At 41.4% G+C, this 27,590-nt stretch overlaps 1 protein-coding gene across 3 annotated transcripts in view; it reads left to right on the top strand.

The window, feature by feature from the left end:
- The window catches only part of slc12a2 (solute carrier family 12 member 2), a 67,463-nt gene extending 41,971 nt beyond the window's left edge, over nt 1-25,492 (top strand). Inside the window, exons 16-28 of one of the 3 annotated variants that reach the window (XR_013932547.1) lie at nt 1,234-1,345; nt 2,621-2,761; nt 3,644-3,750; nt 5,162-5,241; nt 7,441-7,584; nt 12,886-12,933; nt 14,873-14,995; nt 15,943-16,054; nt 18,225-18,311; nt 18,725-18,860; nt 19,729-19,796; nt 20,672-24,683; nt 24,723-25,492. Coding sequence is in view for 2 of the 3 variants with exons in the window: in XM_080419757.1 (XP_080275883.1) it covers nt 1,234-1,345; nt 2,621-2,761; nt 3,644-3,750; nt 5,162-5,241; nt 7,441-7,584; nt 12,886-12,933; nt 14,873-14,995; nt 15,943-16,054; nt 18,225-18,311; nt 18,725-18,860; nt 19,729-19,796; nt 20,672-20,807 (1,294 nt within the window). In the remaining variant the exon portion in view is untranslated. Of the gene's footprint in view, nt 1-1,233; nt 1,346-2,620; nt 2,762-3,643; nt 3,751-5,161; nt 5,242-7,440; nt 7,585-12,885; nt 12,934-14,872; nt 14,996-15,942; nt 16,055-18,224; nt 18,312-18,724; nt 18,861-19,728; nt 19,797-20,671 lie in introns of all 3 variants that reach the window. The other 2 variants (XM_080419757.1, XM_080419756.1) reach the window with 2 other exon arrangements.
- Nucleotides 25,493-27,590: the final 2,098 nt, after the last annotated feature.

Raw genomic sequence — 27,590 nt, 5'->3', positions numbered from 1 at the left:
CTACTCTGGTCCTTGTAAGTCTGCTTTGATATCCTCCCTGAGACGTGAGTCCTCAAGGTCACAAGGAGAGATGTGAGGAAATCATAGCTGCTCATGTGAGCACCGGGAATATACATAAGAGCTGTTCACTTTACTTACTTCACTTTGTTTGTTTATATTGGGCCTCTTTCCTTACTTGATTCACATGTGTGTTTGTAGGGACAATGCACTTTTTTTTTAATCCCACGATTTTTGTAACCCTTTTTCACCCGGTGCCAATTATCTAAGTGATCCTGGGTGCGACACTCCCCCCGCTAGGCTAGGGAGCCCAGAGCCGAGCTCATGCCTCCTTCAATGCACGAGAGCCAACTGACCTTCTTGTCACCTGACAGGGGGGAGTTTCCCCGGTTGGACGTAGCGCGTGGAAGGAACACGTTATTCCAACCAGGGACAATGCACCTTAACACCTTTACCGCCGGGCCCGTAGTTCTACGGGCCGTTAAATCCAACGGTTAAGCGCCGAGCCCGTAGTCCTACGGGCTGCGGTCTTTTCGCGCATGCGCGGTCCGGGTGCACTTTCGGATTTTTTTTGATCCACTTCCGTTTCCGGTTTGATGACAGGAAATAGAATTATTTGGGATCCGGTTTCGACGATCACGCCCGCTCCCATTCTACAGACGAAACTGAAACTCAATTCTCTTCCTGTAGTTTTTTCTCCTCGCATTTCACTGTTTAACGTAATCCGCTCTAACTACAGTCATGGAAGTCCGTTTGACATGCGGTCTTCACTGGGAGATACAGGGAGATCTCGCGGATGTAAACAGACCGTTCACGGCTCAATCTTAAGGATTTTAACAAGATCTATGGCGACATGAAAAAAACAAAAAAACAACAAAAACACCTTGGCACTGGTGAGTACATTATGAGATTAACCTCTGGCGGTGGATGTGTTAATGTAATCACTAAAACATGATTTATTTATTTTTAATATGCCGTATTTATTCCCCAAAACATTAAATGATACAGACATAATCATTAGGTGTGTAACTATTCACTCAACTCGCGATACGATTCCAATCACGATGCTAGGTTCACGATGTGATTTCACGCTTTTTTAAACATTTTCTTTTCCAGACAAAAAAATAATAATCTTACACAAATCCAGTATTTTCTTCCCTTTTGTTTTGCTTTATTCCATGAGTATGGGAACAACTGTAACACTAATGTGGTGTCTCCTGTGTGTTTGTCTCGTAGGCCTCAGTGTCTGGTGATGACCGGATATCCCAACGCTCGTCCAGCTATCCTCAACCTGGTCCACTCCTTCACCAAGAACGTTGGCCTGCTGATCTGTGGACACGTTCGCACTGTGAGTACCTGGCAATCTACGAGTTAAGGCATTTAGCAGACGCGCTTATCCAGAGCGACTTACAGTAAGCAAGGTAATCACACGCATGGAATTCCGTGAGACAGTGTAGTGCCTCAGTAATCTAGGATAACGGGTAAACCAAGAATCTGCCTCAACAATATACTATCTGAATAACATTTTGTACATTCAAGCTATAGGACACCAGGTAAACGATGAACCTAGCATCTGTTGAAGAAAAAAAAAAGCTTTCGGAATTACATTTTTGACATTGTGATCAAGAAGTAACAAAAACATGAGAACGTGTGCATGGTAGCCATGTCTTTGTCAATCGCTAGCGTCAAGGGGAGGGGTTGTAGGGTTGGATCAGCAACCGGAAGCCAATGGAGGGAGCGGGATTTTTAGACTCTTAGTCTTGTTGGCCATTATTTCCGTTGAGTGATTTCTTCTCGGGCGCTTCGAAGCGAGTAAATTGTACTGCCAGGAAGTTTGCTGTTGATGAGGGGCCGTGATGTAATCTGCTCCTCAAATGTGCACCACGTGCGGCCCGGGCCAGCCACCGTTACATTACTAAATTCCCCAATCGAAAGTGGCCGAAACGCGGGGAAGGAGGGTGCAAGCATTCCTCCTATTCCTGGGGTGGTAGGGGGGAGGGCGTATTCTGTGGAACACAAAGGCCTTCAGAGATGTAGGAGCTGGTTGGGTTGCCCTGCAGGTCGCGTGTTCCATTAGCACCCCTGTTCTGGGAAGGAGAGACAGTCTGATGCCAGGCCCTTGGAATGAACACGCTCTGTTAATGGAGATACATTATCCAGGCTTAGGGGAGGTTTACACCGTGTGCTCTTTATGGAGGTACAGACAAGACTACTTAGTCACTTTAAACCTGGTGTCCCTAAAAGTGTAAAAAAAAGGGGGGGGGGGCAAAATAGCCCCTAAAATAGTGAATGTAGTCCCTAAAATTGTCGTATATCGAAGTGTATTTAGGGCTTAAATGGTTAATCAAGGAGAGACCAAATTCACTTTATGCACATTCATGTGAATGTTTTTTTCACACGAGAAGCGACTGCTTAGCAATTTATTTTCAGTGAGAGTCGAGCTGGCAGGTACTGTAAGGCACTCTGACAGGCGTCGTGACAAGCGTGAACCTGTCAATGTTCACGCTTGCGTCATGCACACCACCTGCAGCCAGGATTGAAATGTGTAGTGACAAATCCGTAGTGACACATTCATGACACATATTGCTCTCTCTCTCTCACCGTCTGGGCGCGTTTCTCACAGGGCTCCCGGCGGCCCAACTTCAAAGAGCTGGCCTCCGACCAGTCCCGCTACCAACGCTGGCTGCTGAAGAACGAGACCAAGGCCTTCTACACGCCTGTGTTTGCCGAAGACATGAGACAAGGCTGCCAGTACCTGCTACAGGTGAGAAAACACCACCGTGGAACATGAGCAGTGGCGGACAGTAGCAAAGTACCTTCACTTGAGTAGCTGTGCAGTGTATATGTTTCAAGTTGTTATGTTTTATAATCAATAAATGGATGCCCTACTTTGTTGTGCAAGACCGTCGCGCAAAAATCAATAGCTATTTTTGTTCATTTTGAAAGTGGTTAATTCTGCCTGTGTGTTTTTATAAATATTGAACCAATGAAAAGTATTATCAAGAGCTTGTGACTAAATCAATTGGGCCTCCTCCTTCCTTCCTTCATAGGACTTACCAATGATACGAATGAAGGCTCTGTTCCTTTCTGGTCAAACAGAGTCAGGGTGCTGATATTGTGCATGTTGGCTCACTGGAAACACTCTGCTACACCAGTGGGTCTCAAGTGGGGTCCAGGAACCCTCATGGTTCCTTGAGGGTGTTCCAAATGGCCCCTTACGTATGTGTAACTCTGAGAGGGTGCAAATGGAACCAAATGGACCCGTAAGTGTCCATTTGGTTCCATTTGTACCCTCTCAGAGTTATGGGGGTCCTTGAAATTAAAAAGTTTGAGAACCACTGTGCTACACTAAATGGAACAGAGCCTTCATTAGCATCATTGGGAATGTGAATCAAGTAAGGAAAGAGGCCCAATATCTAACCAATATGACTGCTGTGCATAGAGCCTCTTGAATCCTATCCAATATGACTGCTGTGCATAGAGCCTCTTGAATCCTATCCAATATGACTGCTGTGTGCATAGAGCCTCTTGAATCCAACATCCCGAAGTTCATCCCAAGTTCTTTTTTGTCATTTCCTGAGAAGTAACGGTGTTGACCGACAGCGGCGGTAGCAGCATGACAGTGTTGTGGTTGTTTGTGTTGCAGGCTGCAGGTCTGGGTCGGCTCAGGCCCAACACTCTGGTGCTGGGCTTCAAGAACGACTGGAGAGACGGTGACATGATGAACGTAGAGACCTACTGTCACATGGTCCAGTGAGTACCAACACCCGTTTTGCTTTTTAACCACGTAGAAGAATTGGGGGGGGGGGGTTAAGTCCAACAATGTTTGGAGGTAGTCCAACATTTTAAAGATTTTGCAGAAAATCATAGCTTGCTTTCATTCACTGTATGTTATCAATGGGATGTCAGTCCAACTTGTCATACAGAAAACATTGTTTATATTTGTTTTGTTTTAAAAATGGCAAAAAAGAGCCGATCTGGGGCGCCCGCTGGCCCAGCGGTCCAGGCGCATACCACATATGCTGGTAATCCAGCTTGACAGCGTGTCGCGGGTTCGACTCCCGATCCCGGTCAGCCTACTTTCTTATCAATAAAGGCAGAAAAATCCCCCCCCACCCCAAAAAAGAGCCTATCTACAAGCTCTTAGCACGTTGCACCGCCACGTGTTGTGAGCTTGTCGAATGGCTGTTTTTGCTTCCTGTCGCACAAACATTTAGGCCTTTAAGTGGTTAACATGTCTCAAATGCACACGTGCGTTGCGTGTGTGCTTGCTTGCACATGTGTGGGGGGTCTCATCCCTTCAGATGTAAGAAGGGGGGGGCTCCAAGGAAAAAAGGGTTGGGAACTAACTACTATCGCACAACGGCGATACGAGCCAAAAATAGCCCACCTACAAGCTCGCAACACGTTGCAAATGTGAATTGTTGTGTGATGAAAATGGCAAGAGCTAGACGCTCACAACAAAGTATGAATGGGGCTTAATGAGGCTGACTCACTGAGATGCATAAATACTGAAGTTAGATAAAAGCCTGAGGCGGTCATGTGAGCTTTGCTCTGGATGATTGGAGTACAGTGGGATTATGGCATTAAGCTGGAAGGTCCGCTTCCATTAAAATGATGACTAATACTCCATGCAATGTGCTCGTTATTACTGGTAATCCAATAACTGGCCTTAGTTTAGCACATGTACACACGCATGTTGGATGGGCAGCCTGGTAATCTCTGAATTGACAACATGCTTCCTTTTTTTACATATCCCTTTTTATATACACACACACATACCCACAATCTCTCATTTAAAATGCTTTATTTGACAATGCACTGTGAGCAAAGAAATGTCATCGAGTGTCCAGCAATTATGAAGTATTATGATGCTTGAAGTATCTGTTATAAAACATTTAAAATATTTATGGGTTCTTAACTATAATGAAGCAGATTACAATGCACTATGAGTATGTTTTATAATGCATTCTAGACATGAGATTCATAGAAAGTGTTGTGAAGATGAAAAAGATGTCCTTTATTTGACATTAGTGGCCGGAACCATTTCTTCCTCGTCAGGGTGAGCGGATCTCAGCTGTTTTGTTTGTGTATTGAGTGTAAAACTGCAGTCTTCCTGTAATCACACTCAGACGTTGATGTGTGTGTTTGTTGTGCTTTGCAGTGATGCGTTCGACTTCCAGTACGGAGCTGTGATCCTCCGGCTGAAAGAAGGCCTGGACGTGTCCCACATCCAGGGACAAGGTACACACACACACACACACACACACACACACACACACACACACGCACACGCACACACTCTTTATCCAGAGCGACTTACAATAAGCAAGGTAAACACCTACATCAATTGTAGAGAGACAGTGTAGTGCCTCATTAAACTAGCATCACAAGTAAACCAAGAACCTAGCATCAGTCTAAAACAATACTATCAAAATAACAATCTGTACATTGAAACTATACGATACCAGGTAAACAACAAACCTAGCAGCTGTCTAAATAACCTGCTGTCTCAATTTTAACATTGTGGTCTAGAAAAACAAGCCTAAGTAACAAAAACATGAGAACAAAATGACTATAGTAAGCCTGCATGGTCGTCATAACTAGGTCAAGTGCCACGGGCTAAGGTGGAGTCTGAAGAGGTGGGTTTTCAGATTACGGCGGGATATTGGGAGTGAGTCTGCAGTTCTGACTGCAATTGAGTTAGGGTTGGGTTGTTCCACAGTATGGGAGCCAGGAGGGGGAAGAGTTTGGGACGTGTGGAGCGTTGTCCTGGGTGTTTTAAGGAAGGTTCGTGCATTAGTTCACGACCCCCTTTCGATAACATTTTCATCTCTTGCACCCCAATCTACACTATAAAATCCTAACCCTGAGAGTGTGCTCTCAGAGTTGCATACCTGTAACTTGCGGGTTCCCAGACCTCAGTCTGAGAACCACTGCCCTTAACACACGCATCCATGGACGAAGTACACACACACACAGCACCACTTTTAACACCCACAAGAGAAGGAAGGCCTCTTTTCCAATAATCTATTATTAGTGCTAACGGCAGCCCACTGCGGCCTCAGTCATCAGTGGATAGTGATCATTGCCGAGTGTATAAATACCAAGCAGTGTTGAACAGGGACTAGACCACCGTTTCTCAAAGTCTGGTCCGGGGACCACCAGGGGTCTGTAACTCTGTGTGTACAAATAGAACCAAATACACTAAATGAACACTGAGGATTTTACAGTGTAAATCCCAGAGATAAATGGTATCAAATGGGGGTCTGTGTGGCCCAATGCATATCAAACTGGGGGTCCTTGAAATGAAACGGGTTGAGAATCACTGGTCTAGATCCCTGGGACAGTGTGCAAATCTTTTACCACACACTGTTTTTAGTTGGCCAACGGTCCTGAAAAGCAAGCCATGGCATTAGAAACAATTTAAAGACTGAACATGCATCAGAAGATCACAAGATCAGTTTAAGCATGATTGTCGGCGTTAGGCTTAATTTATTCTTAGTCGCTCGCTAGAATTTGCTTAGCTATCAGCTCACAGTACCATGAACCCTAACCCGCCATCTGCTTTTTTAACCTTTTATTTAACCAGGAAACCACAACGCGAGCTTGCAAGTCTGCTATTAACGACGAGCAACACCGTCGCTCTGCGAAGTAGTATTCAGTCCTAACAGCCTAAACGACAGCAGCCCCCAAATTGATATATCTTTGGCCGCGTACCCCCATTTGAAAATGGTTTGTGTCAGGGACCCCTAGAAGAGAAGATTTGTGTTAAAAAATTCAAAATTATTAGACATTTTTCAAACACTTTAAATGTAAAAAATAAAAAATAGCAGATGTACAAGCTTGTAGATCTGCTCTTTTTGAATAGCCAATGCTAAAATCTAAAATGACACGGATGCTTTCCCCGGTTTTAATGAGTTAAAGGACGATGTGGGGACGAAAGTGTCCCGTTGAAACCGTTTTTGTACATCATTCCAGTCTCTGGCTGCAGCAGATTTGAAAAAGACGACAAAACCGAGTGCTGAGTGTGTTTAAGGGACCTTGCAGCAGAATCAAACGAGCAGAACGGCTGTGCAGATGAGAGATGCAGTAGTTGACACAAATAGCAAGGGCAAACCAAGGACAGTTTTATATATTAAATATAGACCAATTAAGTTTTCGTCTGTAAAGATGGCCTGTCACCACTTTATGTCGGCACGACCGCACTTCACAAGCTCTTCGTTTTGACCACGACATAACAGACATAGCCACACATACTGACATAACCCGTTGTAACCTGACATTACCAGACATAACGTGTCCTGGGCTGTCACGTTCATGACATTTTACCCGAGGATTAATTGTCATTGTGCATTATCTCAAATCATTGCGATTAGGCGATTGTGTAATAATTGTGATCATAATAAGCAGACATGACATGCTCTATCTCTCCCCCTATAGATGAGCTGCTGTCATCCAATGAGAAGTCGTCGGGCATGAAGGACGTGGTGGTCTCCATAGACATGAGCAAAGACTCTGATGGAGACTCGTCCAAGCCCTCCTCCAAGACCACCAGTGTGCAGAACAGCCCTGCCACCCAGAAAGGTCAGCATCAACACATCTCTACATAATATATCGTTGTTGTCGGGCAGAACATCTCCATATTCTAACTCTTTGTGTATTTTTTGTAAATTAACGCCCTACTTGATCATACTACAGTGTCACACAAAAGCGTCACAAGTAGCGTTGAGCTTGTAGATCTGCTACGTTTGATCCTTTTTTAATTTGAATCCTGAAAAGTAACCGTTTTGGACATATGAGGTTTCCGCCTGACAGAGACGATATACATTCATTCATTCTTCCAGTTTTTCTCATTTTCTTTTAATCTGGGTCTCCATTCACGTCTCTAAGGAACAAATTCTTATTTGTAACTTAATTAATAAGTTACAGGAGTATATAATTATGCCAATGGTATTTAATTACGTTAAACAGGGCTCCCTCGTAAAAGAGATCTCTTATATCAAAAATGTCAAATAAAAACAATTAAAATGTGTACAGTAATACAGGAGAGGCCCTAGCCGTGGTATAAATATGATTATGAATAAATATTATAATATTAGTCCAGAATGAATATCTGTGTGATATTCGCCCCCTACCCATAGTTTCATTTATGCAGAAATACGACAGCAAAATAGCATTTGAGTTAATGAATAGATGACCATGCCACAGTGGACTAAATGGTACAGTCCAGCTGGGATTCCCAGCCAGGGTGGGGAGGGAGTCGACTCGGATGAGTTGGCCCGCCTTGCCTCTTTAACTCTGATTGGTCAGATGCCATATCAGCCCTATACAGCTCATCACTCTCTCTGTCCCTGACCACATGAATCCTACTAAATCCTACTATTATTATGTCATAACACGGCAAAAAAAACTGCTGATCTAGAGCGGCTATTTTCGGCATTTGTATATAGGATTTAAGTGCTTATCCACCTCACCCACTACAGATAAAGGCTGCATACGTGATAATATGGTATATTACAGCCTTCTGATTGCCAAGCATAATATGAGCAGAAAGTGTTTACAAGCCACCTTGTGGTAGGCTAGTGATGTTACACGGTTCATAGCAAAAACATGTATTGATACGCATACCAAGCAATCACTGTTACATCAGTGTGATTTGTTACAGCTATTTTGGTTTTATTTACCGACACGAATGAAGTTTGCAGTCATGCAACAACAGCAACTTATTTTTATGTTTGGGTTGTAACGTTATTAACCACTATTCCAGGTAGGAGAAAGCTGTTTAGACCCTTCAGGAACAATGGCTTCCCTTATTCCTCCCATGCACGCACACACACACACCCACACCAACACAAGCTGCCGTGAGAGGAAGTCGCCTCTTGTCACCCGTGACCCAAATAGTCCCACTGGGATCTGTGTTTGTGACTCTACAGATGTGTGTGTGTGTGTGTGTGTGCATGTCCTCTTACAAGAGCACAGTAGAAAACGACAAGCAGTAATGTATGTACGCACTAACCACGCAAAAACGGTGAACAAATAAACATGGGGCCAGTTTCCCAGACTGTCACACTGTCAGCTGGGGTCTGTGTGTGTCGCCATCATTTCGTTGCTGTCTGGCAGAAACCTTGTGTCTCCATACTTCCAACTTTGTATGTTTTTGTGTAAATTAATGCCCTACTTCATCAAGAGTGTGTGCAAGAGTGTCACACAAAAGTAGTGAAAGTAGCAGATCTACAAGCTCACAACGCGTCGCGACACGTTGTGAGCTTGTAGATCGGCTATTTTCACTATTTTAAAACATTTTCTTTTTTTAAAGGAAGGGTTTTGGACATGCAAGGTTTCCATCCGACAATAACCATATGTTGAAGCACACATCTCGCCTCCCAAACTAGGGCAGTAGTTACACTGGATTTGTTTGCCTCAGGGGGAAATAATCCACAGATTACGTGGGAAGAGAGACTGAAATCTTAATTTCCACACATTGCAGTGACCGCTCTTGTGTAATATGGTTTAACTAGTTGGCTTAACAACTTGAAAACCTAGCGCCCCCTATTCTGGGGGGGAGCATTCGGTTGAAATGGCTCATCATGTGTCGTTTTTGTGAGCTTGATTTGGTGTAAAGGCAAAAAAGTCAGAGGATTAGTATGTAGACCCTTGGGGTACTCCGGTCAAAAAGTGCATACAGGGGTTTAAAATGTTTAACAACTGCACAGCTTATGTCTTTAATAGATGTTGCAATGAAACACACAGATCAGAAAATCAATGGAGCATTGGAGCCAACTACCTACTTCCACGATGTTAAGCCTAATAATGGGTTTCCGATCTAAAAGCTGTTGTACCCACTGCACTTCTTTATTTAGTAATCGCAGAGTAGAGCAGGATTTTGTTTTTACAGACTTACTGCTTTCCAGGAGTTCAGCGATTTTAAAGAAGGTGTAAGTGATCTTTTTTTTGTTAAAGTAAGTGTTAAATTGCTCTCTATTCTGATAGTAATCATTGCTATATAGAGTGTTTGTTCAGTAACGGGAGTTTCCCCGTTTCTCCAGATCTTTAGTAAACAGAAAATACATTCTCAGGTCGGGATACAAATTTTAGCCAATCAGGAGAAAGAACTCATACAGCATAAACAAGTTAATTTGGAACTGATGAAACAAATAAATGAGCAAACAAAATTGGAACTGGAAAACAAGCTGATAAATAATCTTTGTGGGATTTCTTAAAGGTAGGGTAAGTGATTTTCTTTGGTTAAAATAGGTGTTAAATAGCTCTATATTCTGATAGTACCCATTGCTATAGAGTGTTTGTTCAGTAAAAGGAGTCACCTTGCCTCTCCAGCTCTTTATAAAACAGAAAATGCATTTTCGTTTCAGTTTCAGTTTCATTTCCAATGTTATCCAATCAGGATAGAGAAGTCAATCAGGATATAGATTAAACAAGTGAAATTGGAAGTGATGACACTAAGAAATGAGCAGGCAAAATTGGAACTGGAACACTATAAAAATTAAGCTTAAAAATTGGTACTTTCTCCTGATTGGCTGAGATTTTGACACCTACCGGAAAATGTATTTTCTGTTTATTAAAGAGCTGGAGAGACGGGGAGACTCCTGTTACTGAACAAACACTCTATAGCAATGATTACTATCAGAATGTAGTGCTTTAACCTTTTAACAAAATACTTTTTGTTTTAACCCTAAAATATCACTTACCCTACCTTTAATATGTAACCCACCTGAAAATGTATTTTCTGTTTACTAAAGTGGTGGAGACACGCAGAGACCCGTTCCTGAACACCATGATTACTATCAGAATATAGAGCTTAAACTTGTTAAAATAAACGTCTTGTTTTAACCAAAAATGATCACGTATAGCACCTAATGCGTTAACATGTTTTTGCTACGAATGCCTGTCTATCTAGTATCGCCGTGTTGGACTTTCTATTAATCCCTCTCAGTTATGTATTCGTTCTTGGAAGTCAATGTAATGAAACAAACAAAATGATATACTTAATATTTGGGTAGGACTGATTATACTTTGAGCACAGGCCCCATTTGGGTTGATAACAGTGCCCTCTGCTGGGCAAAGTTATTTATTTACTTGAGCATACTTTGTTTTTTTCTGGTCAGTCAGATTCAAGATATTTGTTATGTATTGTTACGTCTTACCAAGAGTAAAACATATTTAGTTTTGAGTTCCTCACACATTTTAGCAATAATTATCAAGATAAAGGAGGGAAAACAAGAGTTAGAAAGAATAGCAGCAATCGTCAATTTTGTCACAAATGTCAAAGTTTGTACTTTGGTCTTAGCACTTAACCACTTAAAACTTGTACGTTTCTTTGGCCAGGGTCCTCAGGGGATCTACACTAGGTCCCCTACTTTTTTCCCTTAACACCGAATCTCTTTGCCGAAAATAGCTTTTCCACCAGCTCATGAGCTTGTAAAAAAGCTAGAATAGGGACAATAAGGTTTATGTGGTTAAGGTGTGTGTGCACGGTTCGTTCTTCTAAAAAGTGTCATGTGCCAGTGTGTTCAGAACACACAAGCTGCCCTCTGTTGGTGTTTTAATATTGAATTGCAGGAATTGCATTTTCTTCTGACTGATGGATTTTTTGGGAGAGGTTCTTTTTTAGTATCACCACTGAATCAAATAAAGAGAAGGCCTGCATTGTGAGTGTTCTTCCTCACAACACTGATATATCTCAGAATTCATCTTCTATCTTTGTCCTCCCAATTCCGACCTTATATCTCAGACTTCTGAGTGTTTATTTTTTCTGAAACCTGAGACTATAACTCGATATTCTAAATTTGTTTTTTGTTTGCTTCCCGCACTTGCCATGAGACCAGAAAAACGGTTCAGAGTTACGAAGTTAAATAAATTGTAGGAAACATTCCTCAATTATCTCATCTGGATGATCAAATCCACACTTTGTGTAGACAGATTGAGCAATTGAATTAGCCATAACTATATCAGAGAAAACCTTTTCTCCCATTGCCTGGACAGTTTCATTGCAACAATACTAATGGACTTAACTTACCAGAAAATATATCATAAACAAACCATAAGCCCCATTCACACAGGAATGTCACCACAGTGTAAAATGAAATCCTCTTTTATCACTGAGTGTCTCAGGTACGGCATAATTTATACTCCATTGCACGACATATCGCTCCACGAAAATACCTGATGCACAGTTTGATTCTGAAAAACTGGTTAATGCTTTGATTTCTAGTAGACTAGAGTATTGTCATGCACTCTTAGCTGTACTGACAAAGCAGGTCTTCACTGGCTCCCAGTGAAACAAAGAATTGTTTGTTTACCAAGCCTATCAATGGCTTGGCTCCTTCCTATGTTTCTTTCAACATGCTCACTCCTTACCGACCGCACCGACTAGCTCCCTTGGATCATCAGATAAAGGTCTCCTCTCTAAACCCAGAATAAACTCCAAATCAGATTCAGGTGGTCTAGAATTCCGTAGAGTGCGACTAAAGTGACCTAAGACCTGCTACAACGGTATCTTAGTTTAAAAGCAGACTAAAAACCTATGTATTTTCACAAGCTTTTAGCTAGGCTTGAAGTGGGTAGTTATCTCATTCCATTTCTTTATTGTATTTTTTGACATTGTGAATACTTACATTTTCAATAATTTGTATACTAGGTATTTGTGCCACACGACCCATACGATGAAGTTTAAATCGTGTTTAAAAGGTGGATGGAGAGAACGGATTCTCAGTTGAAAATCTCCGTTGCACTCCACAGGCAGAGTATCTCGCCAGCGTGTCCGTTTTCTCTCGCCGAACAAACTCTGTGAATTCAGATCATTCATTCCTAAGCGTTTCAATTCATTTTAATTTATTTGATTCTAAACATTTTTCTCACATTCCCCAGATGACGAGGACGAAGGCAAGGCCCCGACCCAGCCCCTGTTGAAGAAAGGCAGGACATCCCTTTTTTTTCTTTCTCCTTTTCATCTTCTTAGATCGATTCTCCTTTGAAAGCTTTTCCCTCCTGTTTTTTTTCCACACTTCTCTTCTTGCTTAGCTTTCGCTCTGACGTCTTTCCCGGACACACACCCCTTTGTGTCTCTCCGTCGTCACCATTGACGCCATCCTCAGCATTGATTAACACATACAAGATACAATTGACATTATGAACGATTAGCTTTCATGCTGACACGCTATTTATTAACGACGCCTCTAATCTGTTAACTGCAGATCTTTTGAGACTAATGGTGAATTCGGGTGGCTTTGTAACACCTTTCTCCGCTCTTCTCTTTCTTGCTATCTACCTCTCTCTCTCTTTCACATGCACACATTCTCCCTCTTTCTTGCTGTCTACCTCTCTGTCTCTCTGTCACACGCACTCTCTCTCTTGCTGTCTACCTCTCCTCCTGTCTATAATATAATCCAGCTTCAAGCTCTATTCCCACAGCTGTGTGTGTGTGTGTGTGTGTGTGTGTGTGCGTGTGCGTGCGATTGCATGATCCTGTCTTAAGAACTGTTTAGGTTCCAGTCTGTGCCTTCCATTTTACAATCTATTCTCTCTCTCTCTCTCATCTGTTCAACATCTGTTTCTTGTCTCTGGAGGTGACTCTGTTATGGGGGGGGTGCGGTTTTCCTTCTGATATCGTTTCCTTTCCTCCTTCCAGCCCCTTACGGACTACCTCAGCTGTCTCTTTAACCACTTTGTCTGTCTGCACTAAAAGTAAACTGCTGGTTGAACTCCTGAGTGTAAAAATGGATCCATTTTTAAACTCTTGAGTCGCATTAAAGATGCACTCTGTAACTTTCATGTTCCACCACTGGATTCGAAGCCTGCCTGCTTGCTCAGGGAATAAATAGATTTGTTTTCATGCAGTCGACCAGTTGTGTCAAACAAGACACAGGATGTAAATGTCTCAAATAGAAGACCAAGGAAACCAAATACAACCACCCCAATTGAGGGTTATATTGTATTAACATACTCTACCATAAACATTGGACAAATTAACATTTATTCACAAGAAAAGTTACATAGTACAGCTTTGACCCCAATGATTTTAATGCAGGCTTTTCCTACAATATCGTCTGTATTTCCCGTATGTTTATTCAGCACTAGCGCTTAAGAACAGTGTCTCAATTGGAATACATATTCAGAAAATGGGGAATTAATTGGTTTTCCATCGACCATAAAATGTAGCTTTAGCAGTTTAGCGCTAACCCGTTTCTCACTACGCAGGCTACTGTTGCAAGGCTTTTTATGGTCTATGGGAAACCCAGCGAATGGCGCCTGGAGCCGACCAAGGTTCTCAAAGGTCCCCCAGGGGTGCTTGAGGGGGTCCCCAGCTAAATTTGTTAATATAGCATCAAAATCAGTTTAACCACTTTAACCCTATATAATCTACATCGACTATTTGAAAATAGACGATTACTAGCTTGCTTGTGGATCAGCTATTTTAATGAAAAAAATTGTAACACAAATTGTAACACAAATTGTAACACAAATGTTATGGATTGGGGATTCCAGGCACAACATATTTTCAGATGAAATGCATATTAATTTGATGGTTCCTTGACATGAGAAAGTTTGAGAACCACTGATCTAGACCGTGTTTAGAAACCATCTATAGGGGAAACGCTTGCTTTGTGCTCTCTTTCTCTCTCTCTCTCTTGGTCTCTCTCCCTCTCACGTATGTCTATGGTAACACAACTCTCCTTGCAAACAAAAGCCTTGTTCTCTAGTCACAAATACCGTAATAACTGATGTTGGCTTGCTGTCTAACTTTTCTGTCATTTTGTTTGTTGTGGTGTGTGTGTGTGTGTGTGTGTGTGTGTGTGTGTGTCCTGTATGTTTTGGCGTGTGTGTGTGCTGCGTACACAACACTAACGTGGTCCAGACAAGAAGAGTCCCACGGTGATGCTGAACGTGTCAGACCAGAGGCTGTTGGAGGCCAGCCAGCAGTTCCAGAAGAAGCAAGGCAAAGGCACCGTGGACGTGTGGTGGCTCTTTGATGACGGAGGTCAGAGTTCAATTTGTTTGATTAAACCCCTGTTGTCGTAGGGAACTGGACTTGAGTTGCAACTGTATTTTGACCACTTTTTTTCCGTCGACACCAAACCTCTTTGCCAAAAATTGCTGGTCTACAAGCTCACAATGCGTTGCTATTTTTTTGGCTAATGTTTCCCACCCAGAATATGGATGCTAGGGTTCAAGTGTTTAAGGATCCCCCATTATGCCACCAGCTAATGGTGTTCCTAATAGTGTTCCTGGGGTCCACATAAACAAACACACAAAAGAACTACAGTTAAATTCATTAAATTACAAATGGATACAAAAATCTGGACTTCACGCATAATACATGGTAAACCAACTAATGTTAAGAAAAGAGGAAAGAAAGAATAATAATAATAAATGACTAATCCGAAATATTAGAAATGATATTGAATGAATATTAGAATCATGATCTATACTCTTTGTGTGATGGTGTCATGTGGCGAAACTAGACGATATTTCGCTGTTTTGAAAGGACAAAATACGGCTTAAACAAATGAACACATGATCATTCTGCGAAAATATTTAGTGTTCCAAACAGGAGTTGGACTCCAGTCAACAATGTATAGAGGGTTTAAATGATTAAAATCCCTTTTTGTAAAATATTAACTCATTCACTGCCTGAATTATTTCTGGCCGTGTTTGCCCACTGCCAGAGATTTTTTAATTGAAAAAAAAAAGTACTCAGGAGCCGAGATACAGAATTTTTAAGTTTTAAGTTAACAAGGAAGTGGATGGGAGTCTAGAGCTTCGAAAAATCATATCTCCTTGGTGACTCCTTTGGGTCAATTTTTTTTTTTATTTAAAAGTTGTTTTAGGCAGACAGGGCTTATGGGACAGAAGTCGTTTTAGTCTTTCTAGGCAGGGAATGAGTTAAGTGAATGAAGTTGTTGTGGTGTTTTAATTTTCCGTCAGGCCTGACCCTGCTCATTCCATACCTGCTGACCAATAAGAAGAGGTGGAAGGACTGCAAGATCCGTGTCTTCATTGGAGGCAAGATCAACAGGATCGACCACGACCGCCGAGCGTAAGAACCCGCCACATTAGCACGTCACCTTAACCGTTACTCTTGTGTCACACTCCGCCCGGTGAAAATCTGCTGATTGACGTTTTCCTTTTATTTTCTTCCGAAATCTGGCCAATTGCGGTCGTATTTTAGGTGCCCTGATCACTTAAAATCAGTCTCTGATCGAATAAAGCCATTAACGGAAACAATCTGGAGTGAATCTCACTCTTTCCTTACTGTACTGAAACGCATGCACACACACACACACACACACACACACACACACACACACACACACACACATACACTCTTATGTCAGCCACAGCTGCCAGGATAAATTTAGGCTCGATTTTACTTCGTTGCATGCGGTGTCCGCACACTGAAAATGGCAGATCTACGAGTTCACACCCGCGACGCTTTGCAATGTTGCGAGCTTGTAGATCTACTATTTTCCATTTGCGGCAACACTGCCGCCCAGCTAAGTATAAATCGCACTTTGATGGATTTGTGTGTTTTTGTGAGCACACATTTTATTTTGCGACGCGTGGGTTACTTATTTCCTAGTTTTGACGCTTTGAATCGTGTTTTTGTTTGTCTGAGAACCACTGGTCTAAACATTATTGGATAATTCCTGGATGGAATCAAACCGTTATTTGCAGCATTGCGACGCAATGTGAGCGGCTTTGAGGCCGTGTGCTCTAGTCTGGGCTTCAGGGGATTGTTGTTTTAGAGACAGACAGCCTCTTTGAAGTAGAGAGCACAAGGAAATAACCCTGATCCAAACAAGACATTTGGCTCACATCTGCGGTGCCGAAATAACCCCCGTTTGAAGGGGGTTTTGAGGGTCTGATTCTGTGTGATTTCCTGTTTGGAGAGGGGTTGGAAAGTAACTAAGTACTGTACTTGAGTACAATTTTGAGGTATTATTGCTTCACTTTGATACTAATACTAACTTCTACTCCACTACATCTCAGAGGCAAATATTGTACTTTGTACTCCCACCAGAGTCCTGCACGGGTCCAATTTTGAGAACCCGCCCCGCCCGTCAATACTCAGATCCGTAGACCGACCCGTCACCCGTGATTATTTCAAAATACGAACCAGACCCACCCCGCCCGTCAAATAAACGACCCGTTGTCCGCCCGTTTACCCGTGTAAAATGTAAATCCTATTGAAAAGTGTGTTGGAAAAAGATAGCAGCCTTCAACAACAGCGCTACATTCAGTGGTCAGGTTTGTACAGAAATCAAGTGAAGACGGAGGAGCGAGCTTAAGCCACGCGCATCTACACACATGTGTCGTTGTTTACGTCATCATATGGTTTTAATTTGAAGGTTTAACAGGATGTTCAATGTGTTTTTGTGAGTTAAGATAACTGACCAGCATGCTCCATGCTGTTGTACTGTGTTAAGTTACACAAGTGACGTTGTTTGGGCGGAAACAGTGCTCTCTGATTTTCACAATAAAATTATACCCGCCCGCGATTAGTTCAGTACCGCCCGTCCCCGTACCCGTGATCTTATCAAAGTAAAATTTTCACCCGTTTTCACCCGTCATACGCGGGCACCCGTCGGGTATCCGCGGGTACCCGACGGGTACCCGTGGATACCCGGCCCGTTGCAGGACTCTGACTCCCACTACATTTATTTGAAAACTTTAGTTACTAGATTTGGTTTAAACATACATTAAACCAATTAAGCCCTATGTTATCCTTCAGCTATTGGAAAGTAGCTGACATACAAGCTCACAATACGACATGTTGTGAGCCTGTAGATCTGCTATTCTCAGAAGAATTTGGGACATACAACATTCTTCATAATGCGTATACTTAAATATAATGCATAAAAATAAGTACTTTTGGTACTTAAACCCATTAAAACCGGGATATTTTTTTTATTTTTTTCGTTGGCTTTTCAAAAATAGCAAATAGACAAGCCGCGCTGTGGGCTTGTACATCTATTTTTTAGCATTTTTTTTTCATTCTTGAATGCGTGAGAACTACTGATTTAGAAGGCATTTGTAGAAGCGGCCTCAGGTCCTAACGGGTTAAGCATATTTTGATTTCAATACCTTTGAACGTGTACTCAAGTAAAACGAAGAATTTCTACATTGTGGTATTGCTACTTTTTTAAGTAAAAAAAAATCAGAGTACTTCTTTCACCATGTGTGAATGTGTGTTTCGCTGTGTGCAGGATGGCCACGCTGCTCAGCAAGTTCAGGATTGACTTCTCTGACATCGCCGTGCTGGGAGACATCAACACCAAGCCCAAGAAAGAGAAGTAAGTCTGTGTTCAACATTCATACCACTGTGAAAGATTGTGGATTATCTGGATTAAGTGAAATATACCTTTAACCACTTTTACTTAAAAGCAATCCAAAAAATAGCAAGCTACAAGTTGAGCTTGTAGAGCTGCTATTTTTGCAACTTTTGTGCGACACAAATGTAATGTGAGGAAGTAGGGCATTAATTTGATGGAAAAATATTAATTATGGAGTTGTAAGGTTTCTGCCTGACAGCAAAAACCAATGTGAAAATATTGTAGCGTGTGTATATTAGTATGTAGAGTAGACCTCTCGCTCTGCACCGTTGCTAAATGATTTATGAATACAGCAGTACCGACTCCACTGTAGCTACGAACAGGTCAAAGCTTCTGTAAAAGCGGCTGTAACCTCCCCTCTCTTGTGTTTTCAGCACGACGGCCTTCGAGGAGCTGATTGAGCCGTACCGTCTGAAAGAGGACGACATGGAACAAGAGGCCGCCGAGAGGCTGAAGAACAGCGAACCCTGGAGGATAACCGACAATGAGCTGGAGCTCTACCGCGCCAAGGTCAGCCTACTAAATGCGTTTTTTGTGTGTTTTTTAAAAGATATTTTTTGGGGTTTTCTGCCTTTACTGGATAATATAGCAAAGAATGACAGGTAACATGGACAGAGAGACGGGGAGTGACGCACAGCAAAGGCCGTCGGGCTCGGGAGAGGATTGAGATAGGTTTTCACTGTTCACAGCCGACTCCAATTGCATCAACATGTCGATTTTTGAGAAGACCCAATTGTCCAGGCATGGTCACGGACAAAGGGGGGGATTTGCCAAGTGTGAAATGGTGCCAGGTGTGAATTGGCCTCTTTTCACTAGGATTTAACGCCAAAGTGTAGTAACTACGCAGAGAATTAAACTGATGAAACAGGCTTTAAAGTGTTTCAGTTGGCCAGTCAAATGAGTTATCAGTATAAGTGATATTGTACTAATTGTATATCTGTTCATGAGGTAATTGTTTATCCCTCAAAATCATGTAGGCTGACTTGACCTTTTAAGCTAATAAACAAGTTGGTGTGTCCACAAAGGTAGTTGCTGTGCTTTGGCTTTTTAGGGCAGAGTGATTCTCAGACTTTTTAATTTCAAGGACCCCCATAACTCTGAGAGCATACAAATGTAATGTAAGGGTCCATTTGGCTCCATTTGTACACTCTGAGTTAGTCATGTAAGGGTCTATTTGGAATCCCCTCAAGGAACCCTGAGGGTACACTGGACCCCACTCAGAGAACCCACTGCATTACAACATTAACTAGGATTTACAACCCTGGTGTCGGGTGGGACACACCACTGCTTGACAATGTCAATAAAGTTATTTGAAGCAGACAACTTGACATACGACTGCATCCAAAACCAATGCTCTTTTTTCCATTTGTCCTTTCAGACCAATCGCCAGATCAGACTCAACGAGCTTCTGAAGGAGCACTCGAGCACGGCCAACCTCATCGTCATGTAAGATCACCTACCACTCTTCTGAAGTATTACTAGCCATTAGGGGCCCATGTCCCCAGAGAACGCCTTTTAGGCTGAGGGGCGCTTTGGATATCATGTCCATAGCGCTCGCACACAGTGTGAGGCCCGCACTGTTCGAACCTATCAACCATAGGCTCTATGCACAGCAGCCATATTATCACTTCCTTCACAGGTGTTACCAATGATACTAATGAAGGCTCTGTTCCATTTAGTGTAGCACAGTGGTTTCCACGACCCCCATAACTCTGTGAGTGTACAAATGGAACCAAATGGACCCGTAAGGGTAGCTCTCAGAGTTACACACCTGTAAGGGGCCACTTCGAAGCCCATGAGGGTCCCTGGACCCCAACTGTAGACCCACTGGTGTAACAGAGTGTTTCCAGTGGGCCAACATGCACAATATCAGCGCCCTGACTCTGTTTGACCGGAATGGAACAGAGCCTTCATTAGTATCATTGGTAACACGTGTGAATGTCTTCACAATATGGCTGCTGTGAATAGAGCCTATTGAGGTGCTTACTGCTCAAATGTCCTGTCATCTGCGTTATTGGCACAAATGGCTTCGCTGAAACAGTGTAAACGTGGACTTCTTGTGGTTGTACTAATGTTTCAACGTCGGGTTGTAGATTGTCGGGTTGTCACATCCAATCAGGAGGATCAAATGACCGGCGCTCCCTTCCAAAAGTTTAACTGTTTCCAGCTTGAAGGGCGCTGCTCCAAAAGAAATGATGCCATTTTAAAATGATGCTAGTTTACTGAGGCACTACACTGTTCTCTCTGCATTTGATGTATGCGTTTTTTTAAGAGCGTCTGCTAAATGCCTAAATCGTAAAATTGTTCATGTGTTTCAACAGGAGCATGCCCCTGGCCCGGAAAGGCGCCGTGTCCAGCGCTCTGTACATGGCCTGGCTAGAGACACTGTCCGGGGGCCTGCCGCCCATCCTGCTGGTCCGAGGAAACCACCAGAGTGTCCTCACCTTCTACTCTTAGAAAATACACACACACACACACACACACACACACACACACACACACACACACACACACACACACACACACACACACACACACCTACTACTGTATAATCCAAGCACACTCCCATTATCTATGGAATAATACCGGTGGTTCTCAAACTGCTTTACTTTCAGGGACCCTCATAACTCTTGAAAATGGAACCAACTTTGAGAACCACTGTAATAATGCCACACCTACCGCCACCCACTGGATCCCCTAGGGACAACACGACCACACGCACACACATAACACAACACACGCATCCACACTTTCCGTCTTAAAGGGCCCAGAGCTGGGGGCGTGGCATGTTTGAACCCGCCCAACTGTGACTTTGTGATGTACTTGACCTTACCGGCCACCGTTTCACCCAAAAAAATGTAGTTTGTAAGGGTTTTTTTGTTTTGTTTTGAATTAACATATTTTTATTTAAAAAAATGTTTTACACTGTCAGGCGATGAACCCTCCTTAAAATGCCCTCTGCATCTCCCGCTGATCAGTCTGTCGCCTTTTATGACATCATGGATGTTTGTATTTTTGTTTGCAAATTTTATCGTTTTTTTCCCCCTCCTAGGGGCTATTTTTGGCGAAATTTATCCGCACTTTCAAATGCTTAATGATTTCATCAAATTAACCCCGCGAAAATTCTCACAATAATTTATAATTCATAGTCTTATGACACTGTCGCACAAGGTGTTCACGACAAGCGAACAACTTGTCGCATTGCAATGCGTTGGTGCGCTTGTAGATCTCCTATTTTGCCATGGGACAACAAAGTATAATTCAGGATGGTTAAAAAACAAGTTAAAACTTGTCCATGCAATTAGATTACCATGGTGTGGTGAAAGTGAATGGAATCCAATTGGTTTCCTTGAAAATCAATCAAACTACAGTATGTTCACTAAAATGGTGGTCAGTAATGTCAAGTATACCATGAGTCATAGTCCATGGACTCTACATAACAGACCAGACTGGTGCTTTTTAGTCTCTTAACTTCCACACACAATCCAACACTGGCAGACACGCAGACATCGGTAGGAAGACTATTTAAACAATGTCATTGAAGTGGTTACGGTTGGAACGGTTTTTGGCCATGAAGTTTCTGAACTGAATTTCATCTTAAAAGGCTTATTATAGTTTGTTGCTCGCGACAAACTATAAATTGGGCTTTTACAGTTACTGTCCTGTGGTTTTCCCCACAAAGTGGGAGAAACCCCTTTAAAAGTTGATTTTCACAATTCTGCACAATGTTCACGTCATCGATAACACTGCTTTTATCCCCTGGATTCTCTTGATGTCATGATAACTTAAGTTCTTTTTTTATTTTTCTTCTTGTGACGCAGCAATAATTTTATTTAATTATTTCTCTTGATGGAATATTGGGGGGAGAGAGAGAGCTGTATAGAATGCTTTGCAACACCTTCTATAGCCTTATGGATGTGCCTTTCCAGTTGTATCAGATTAAATTATTGATAATACACTGATAATAATACCCATATATATATATATATATATATGAGTAAATACTTTTATTTGGAGAATTGTGTTCATGCAAGTGGAGGCTCGCTCAAACTGCGTTAACGACATTCTCATTCATTCCTCTTCTGTTTAAAACCATCCTATCAACGGCTTTTTGTCGTACTTAATTCTAGCCACATTCAAGTCTTCCTTTTTTAACACCGTCGTCAAATTTAACGGGCATATTTGTTAGTGCACTAACGATTCCTTTGCAGTCACAATCTAAACTCCCTGAAATGTGACCACATTTTTGAGCGGTCCAAAATAACATATTTCTCTCTCTACAGCCGAGATCGTATGGTGGTCTCTGTTTAGTTCTGTGTCAGAAATGAATGGGACGGGGGGGTATAGACGATGCTTAGGATTCTGTCGTGTTTCTCGCAAAGCTGCTTGTTGACTCGACGGTTGTAACTACAACCTCTTTCATCCCTGTTCCGTGTTTTCCCGTGAAACCCTAAAAGAGACAGCTTTAAGCCTAATATACGCTGCGTCACGCCCACTGCGTCGCTCAACGGAAAAAAAACAACCGGCATAAAAAAAAACTAAGAAAATTCTCAGTTTGGAAGACGTTGTTTTTGGTGAGCGGCAAACATTGTGCGACAAAATATAAATTGGCCGTTTATCCCCACACAAGCTACTTAAGACTTTGCCTTAATGCTAGATCTATTGATTGTCAAGATTTTCTCTTATAAGCCATACTGGCTGGAATGTTGACTTCCTCTGGAGGGGTGCAGATATGGACAGTGATCCATTGGTAACGTGAAGATAACACATCGATTGTTCAGTACATTCTACGCAGTTTATGTGTACGCATTTATAAAATCCATAAATCGCCTCTAGTGGAATGGTCTGCGTTGTGCGTTCGCTGAAGACATGGCCATGATTTGGAACTTGTGGGTTCATGGACAGATTTCTGTTAATCTTTTAAAGAGTTCTGGCAGTTTGCCATTCTGTCATATTCAAGAACATTCGCTTCCTAGTTCCACAAACTCTGTACTTGCGTGTAAGTTGTTGTAGTGAAATGCCCGACTTTTTTTAATCATTTTAAAAGAGGGAGAATCGCTGGTTTAGCAGAAGCAACAGACCACAGTTCAAAATGGGAATCTGAACATGCACGTCTATGCAGATGACTCTGTGTAGGAGCGAGCGTGGTCACTCGTTCGCGAGTGACAGCATTCACCTCTGTTGTTGGGGGCGATTTTATGTATAGCCCTCATGACTTTTTTTTCCTTCGTTTTTATTTTTTATTTCTTTCCAAGAGCAGTTGGTATGCTACTCGGGAGCATTTCTTCTCAAGGTTGCTATGGATTCAAGGAGATAGCCAAGTGTACAGGCAATTCATACTTTGTCGTAATGGCGCATCATACAGTTACAATTAACCAATTGATCCGAAGGTATTCAGTATAGATGGGAGGGGGCGGGGAAAGGAGGGGCCTAATATAGAGCCTTTCGGAATCCGGTTTAAGTTTAAGTGTTGATGTATCTTAAAATAAAATAAAACATTTGTTTCGCGCAAAAGTACAGCAAAGCATGAATTGGCCTCAATAGCTGCCTGACAACAGAGGTGTTGACTGCCATCATCTAACGGATCAAAACAGGGTTCTTTTGTCATTTGTTTATTCTTCTGTTTTGACCTTTGCCTTCCCCTCACGCGCTGTTAATAGGCTCTTCTAGAACTAGACTTGATTTGTTTCCACATAATATCCTGTCCTATATGCAATTTCAAAAGAGAAATGTGACAATGTTGCTTAGGTTAACTGAATATACTACAAGTACGAGTTCACATGTAGAATCTTTTTTCCCTTTTCTCATTTATACAAATATTCTTTTTTCCTCGCCCGGTTTCCACGAGCATTAACGTAGATTTCAGTCCCTCGTGGAAAATCAGCAGAGATCCAGTGTAGTTTTTGGTACTATTTTATGTAGGATCACGGTTTAACACGCACGCTAGTTCTGAAGATTATTTCATGATGTATTGAATAGAGCTTGAAGGTTTTAAGAATTCCGAATGTACTTACTAAGCCCCTTGTACCTCTGTGATATACTCACCCCTTCAGTACTGTTACAAAGCAACAATGTTACAAAGAACCTGTTTATGTTACATTTGTATATTGAAACACATTGGTATATATACATATAATGTATATGTATCATTACAACTTAAATAAGAGGGGATGTTTTTTTTTTGTCTTTCATGTTCCAATATGCACGCAAATGAAAACAAAACCTTGCTTTCAGTGGATACATCACAACCAAATAAAGCGTGTTAATCTATGCTGTTTGCATTTTCCTCCATTCTCAACGGTTTGGTCAGATTTGTCAGTAATATTGTGACTCGTTGCACCGCTCAATTTAGACTTTGTCGTGCGACAAGAGTCGGCCGCAAAAATAGGTAATCGGAAAGCTCTCAACAAGCTTTTATATTGTCTATTTGCCTGAATCCATCGTACAACAAAGTCTAAATCAGCCTATCAGACTTACTTCCGCAATATAAATATTTCTATTCCCTGAACCCTTCTCAGAACATTTTGCAGCTCATTTTGGGGTCCAAGCCCCTCTGCAAAGCACTGCTGCACTGTATGTACGTTTAGCTAAAGCTCTGTAACTGTGTGATGTGGAGAGAAAACTGAAGATTGTCTGACTGTGTCATCCCCTAGTTCACACTACAAACATAACTTAAACCTGTAAATACATTTAAGTAGTATCACCACAAATTAAGGGAGTGGACATATTAAAAGTCAAAATTATAATGGAGGATATATTTATTTTTAGTTTAGAATTTCTCCAAGTTATTTTCTTTCCAAAACACTTAAGTTAATTTGCATGTAGAATTTTCTTTTCTCTAGGGGGCGGGGGTGATTTCATTAAATTAAATTTCCTTTATATATATTTCTATACTTTCAATGCCTTTTTTTTGGAAGAAAAGCTATGTTGACAAATGGTTCAAGCCTGTTTTATTTTATTTTTTCCAGCTCACCCACAAAGGTGGACGGCATCAACCTGTTGGGTTGAAACAGTAATGTTTTCATATACTGTAATCTACTGTTACCTGTCACAGATATGCTTTTTCTAACATTTTAACATTTAAAATTATCTATACTTTGTACATCTTTATTGCAATAAAGAAATCGAATGAAACAAATCAATTATGTGGGATGTTTAACTGTTTACTTTGTCAAGTTTAGTTTAGTTTATTTCGGTCACAATTCAACAACCGTTGTGCATACAACAAAGGCAGCAAAACAAGTAATGGCTGAAAAGTTATGGCCTGAAGTCGACGCTTATTATGACCACCTATTAATATTTGTATTATTTGGTCGAGGTAGGGTAAGTGATATTTTTGGGTATTTTATTGTTTTTGTTGAAAAGGTTAAAGTACTATATTCTGATAATGGTAATCAGAGCGTTTGTTCGGTCACAGGGGTCTCTCCAGCTCTTTAGTAAACATGGGTCTCTCCAGCTCTTTTACATTACATTACACAGTACATTTTCAGGTAGGTGACAACATTTAAGCCAAACAGAGCACTGAAAATGCATTTGCTGTAAAGAGCTGGAGAGATATGGGAGACTCCTTTTACTGAACAAGCACTCTATAGCGTACTAACAGAATATAGAGGTATTTACACCTTAATTTTAACCAAAGTTGCATGCACTTGGTTGACTGAGGCTCATTCTACTACACTAATATTTTCACCCAATGTTTAGAATAGGGTTTAGGGGTACACAGTATCAATTTGATAGCCAGGCTTTCATTTTGTATTAGATATTATCTAGTATCTATTATGTCTAACATTAGAAAATTAACCAAATAAAGTAAAGGTCGCCATATTCATTAGAAGGACATCAGTCACCAGAAGCAGGGATGTGTGTTTTCAATTAGTCTGCCGTGGTTAACATGGAGCGCACCACTTAGTGCCGCGCTGCGAGCTTGAAATCTGAGCAAACTCTAATATGTTTTTTTATTTAAACAAATATATATTGAAAATGTTTGGACAATTTGGAATAATGTATTTTTTTATTTATTTTTTAACATGAATCTTCTCTTATGGGGGTCCCTGGCACAAAACCTTTTCAGATGGGGGCCCGCGGCCAGATATGTATATGTCAATTTGGGGGTCCTCGACTTGAAATTAAAAACTTGGGACAAAATGTCCCACAACCTCAGTACCACTCCAATCCAATTGTAACAGTTAGGATAATGTATCATGAACTTGTTCAGTAAAACTAACAATGTAGTTTTTAGTCGATATTTAGTGGATTATGAACCGGGCTAATGGTGCCATCAGGCACGGGCCCTTATCTACTACCCCTGATAAAAAAAATAAGTACTTATGTAATTTATACTTTTGAATACTCTTCACCAGAAATAGCTCTACTAACACGTTGAGAGCTTGTGGATCAGGATTTTTTTGGCTAATGTTTAGGCCTACTGCAGAATATGGATGCTGGGGATCAATTTCCCTCAGCAACTTTCAATTGTAGTTGAGTAGTATTTGACTATGAGTGTCATACTCCTTGTCAAATATTACTCCCGAGTTGAGCACTTTGTCCACCACTGGATATAATGAAGTGTAGGCCTATACTACTGTATGACAAATGACATGTGGAGACTTGAAGCTTATTGAGTTAAGAAATAGCCGATCTACAAGCTCACAACGTGTGCGGAATGTTGGTTTATTAACCCTTGCATTGTGCTTTTGATGTTAGCGGTTCAAATTTTACCCGTGATTTAACTCAGCCCAAAATACTACAAAAAAATATAATTCATTTCTATTTTCCCCCCACCTCATAGCTGACTGTTATGCATTCGTATCCATGTAAACACTTTTAATAATATTATTTAGGGTTTCATCTTTCAATATAGCTAGTTTTTACACTCATTACATCATTTCCTATAATGAAGACGATGGAGAATGATGTTATCTAGCTATAATAGACTAACATTAGAACACAAAATAAAACACTTGTTTTTTAACTTTAACATTTTTTTTCATATTATTAAAAATAGTGACATCTGTGGTGTTAAGGGTAAAAATTTACCCATATACAATCTAAGGTAAAAAATTATAGAAAATGCAAATAGAGGACAAGTTTCTCTCACTCTCAAACATGTAAACGGGGGGAATTGAGCCACACTTCTCTGCTGGGTCATATTTGACCCTCAACACCACATATGTCACTTTTTTTCATAGAGACTGTGAGGAAGGGACCTCGGTGCAACAGTGGTTTGAGTAATCACATAAG

Source organism: Gymnoscopelus braueri (genome assembly GCF_963280865.1).
Source record: "Gymnoscopelus braueri genome assembly, chromosome: 22".
NCBI classification, from domain to species: Eukaryota; Metazoa; Chordata; class Actinopteri; order Myctophiformes; family Myctophidae; genus Gymnoscopelus; species Gymnoscopelus braueri.
Note: the sequence above shows the minus strand (reverse complement) of the source record. Positions and strands in the feature narration are given on the sequence as shown.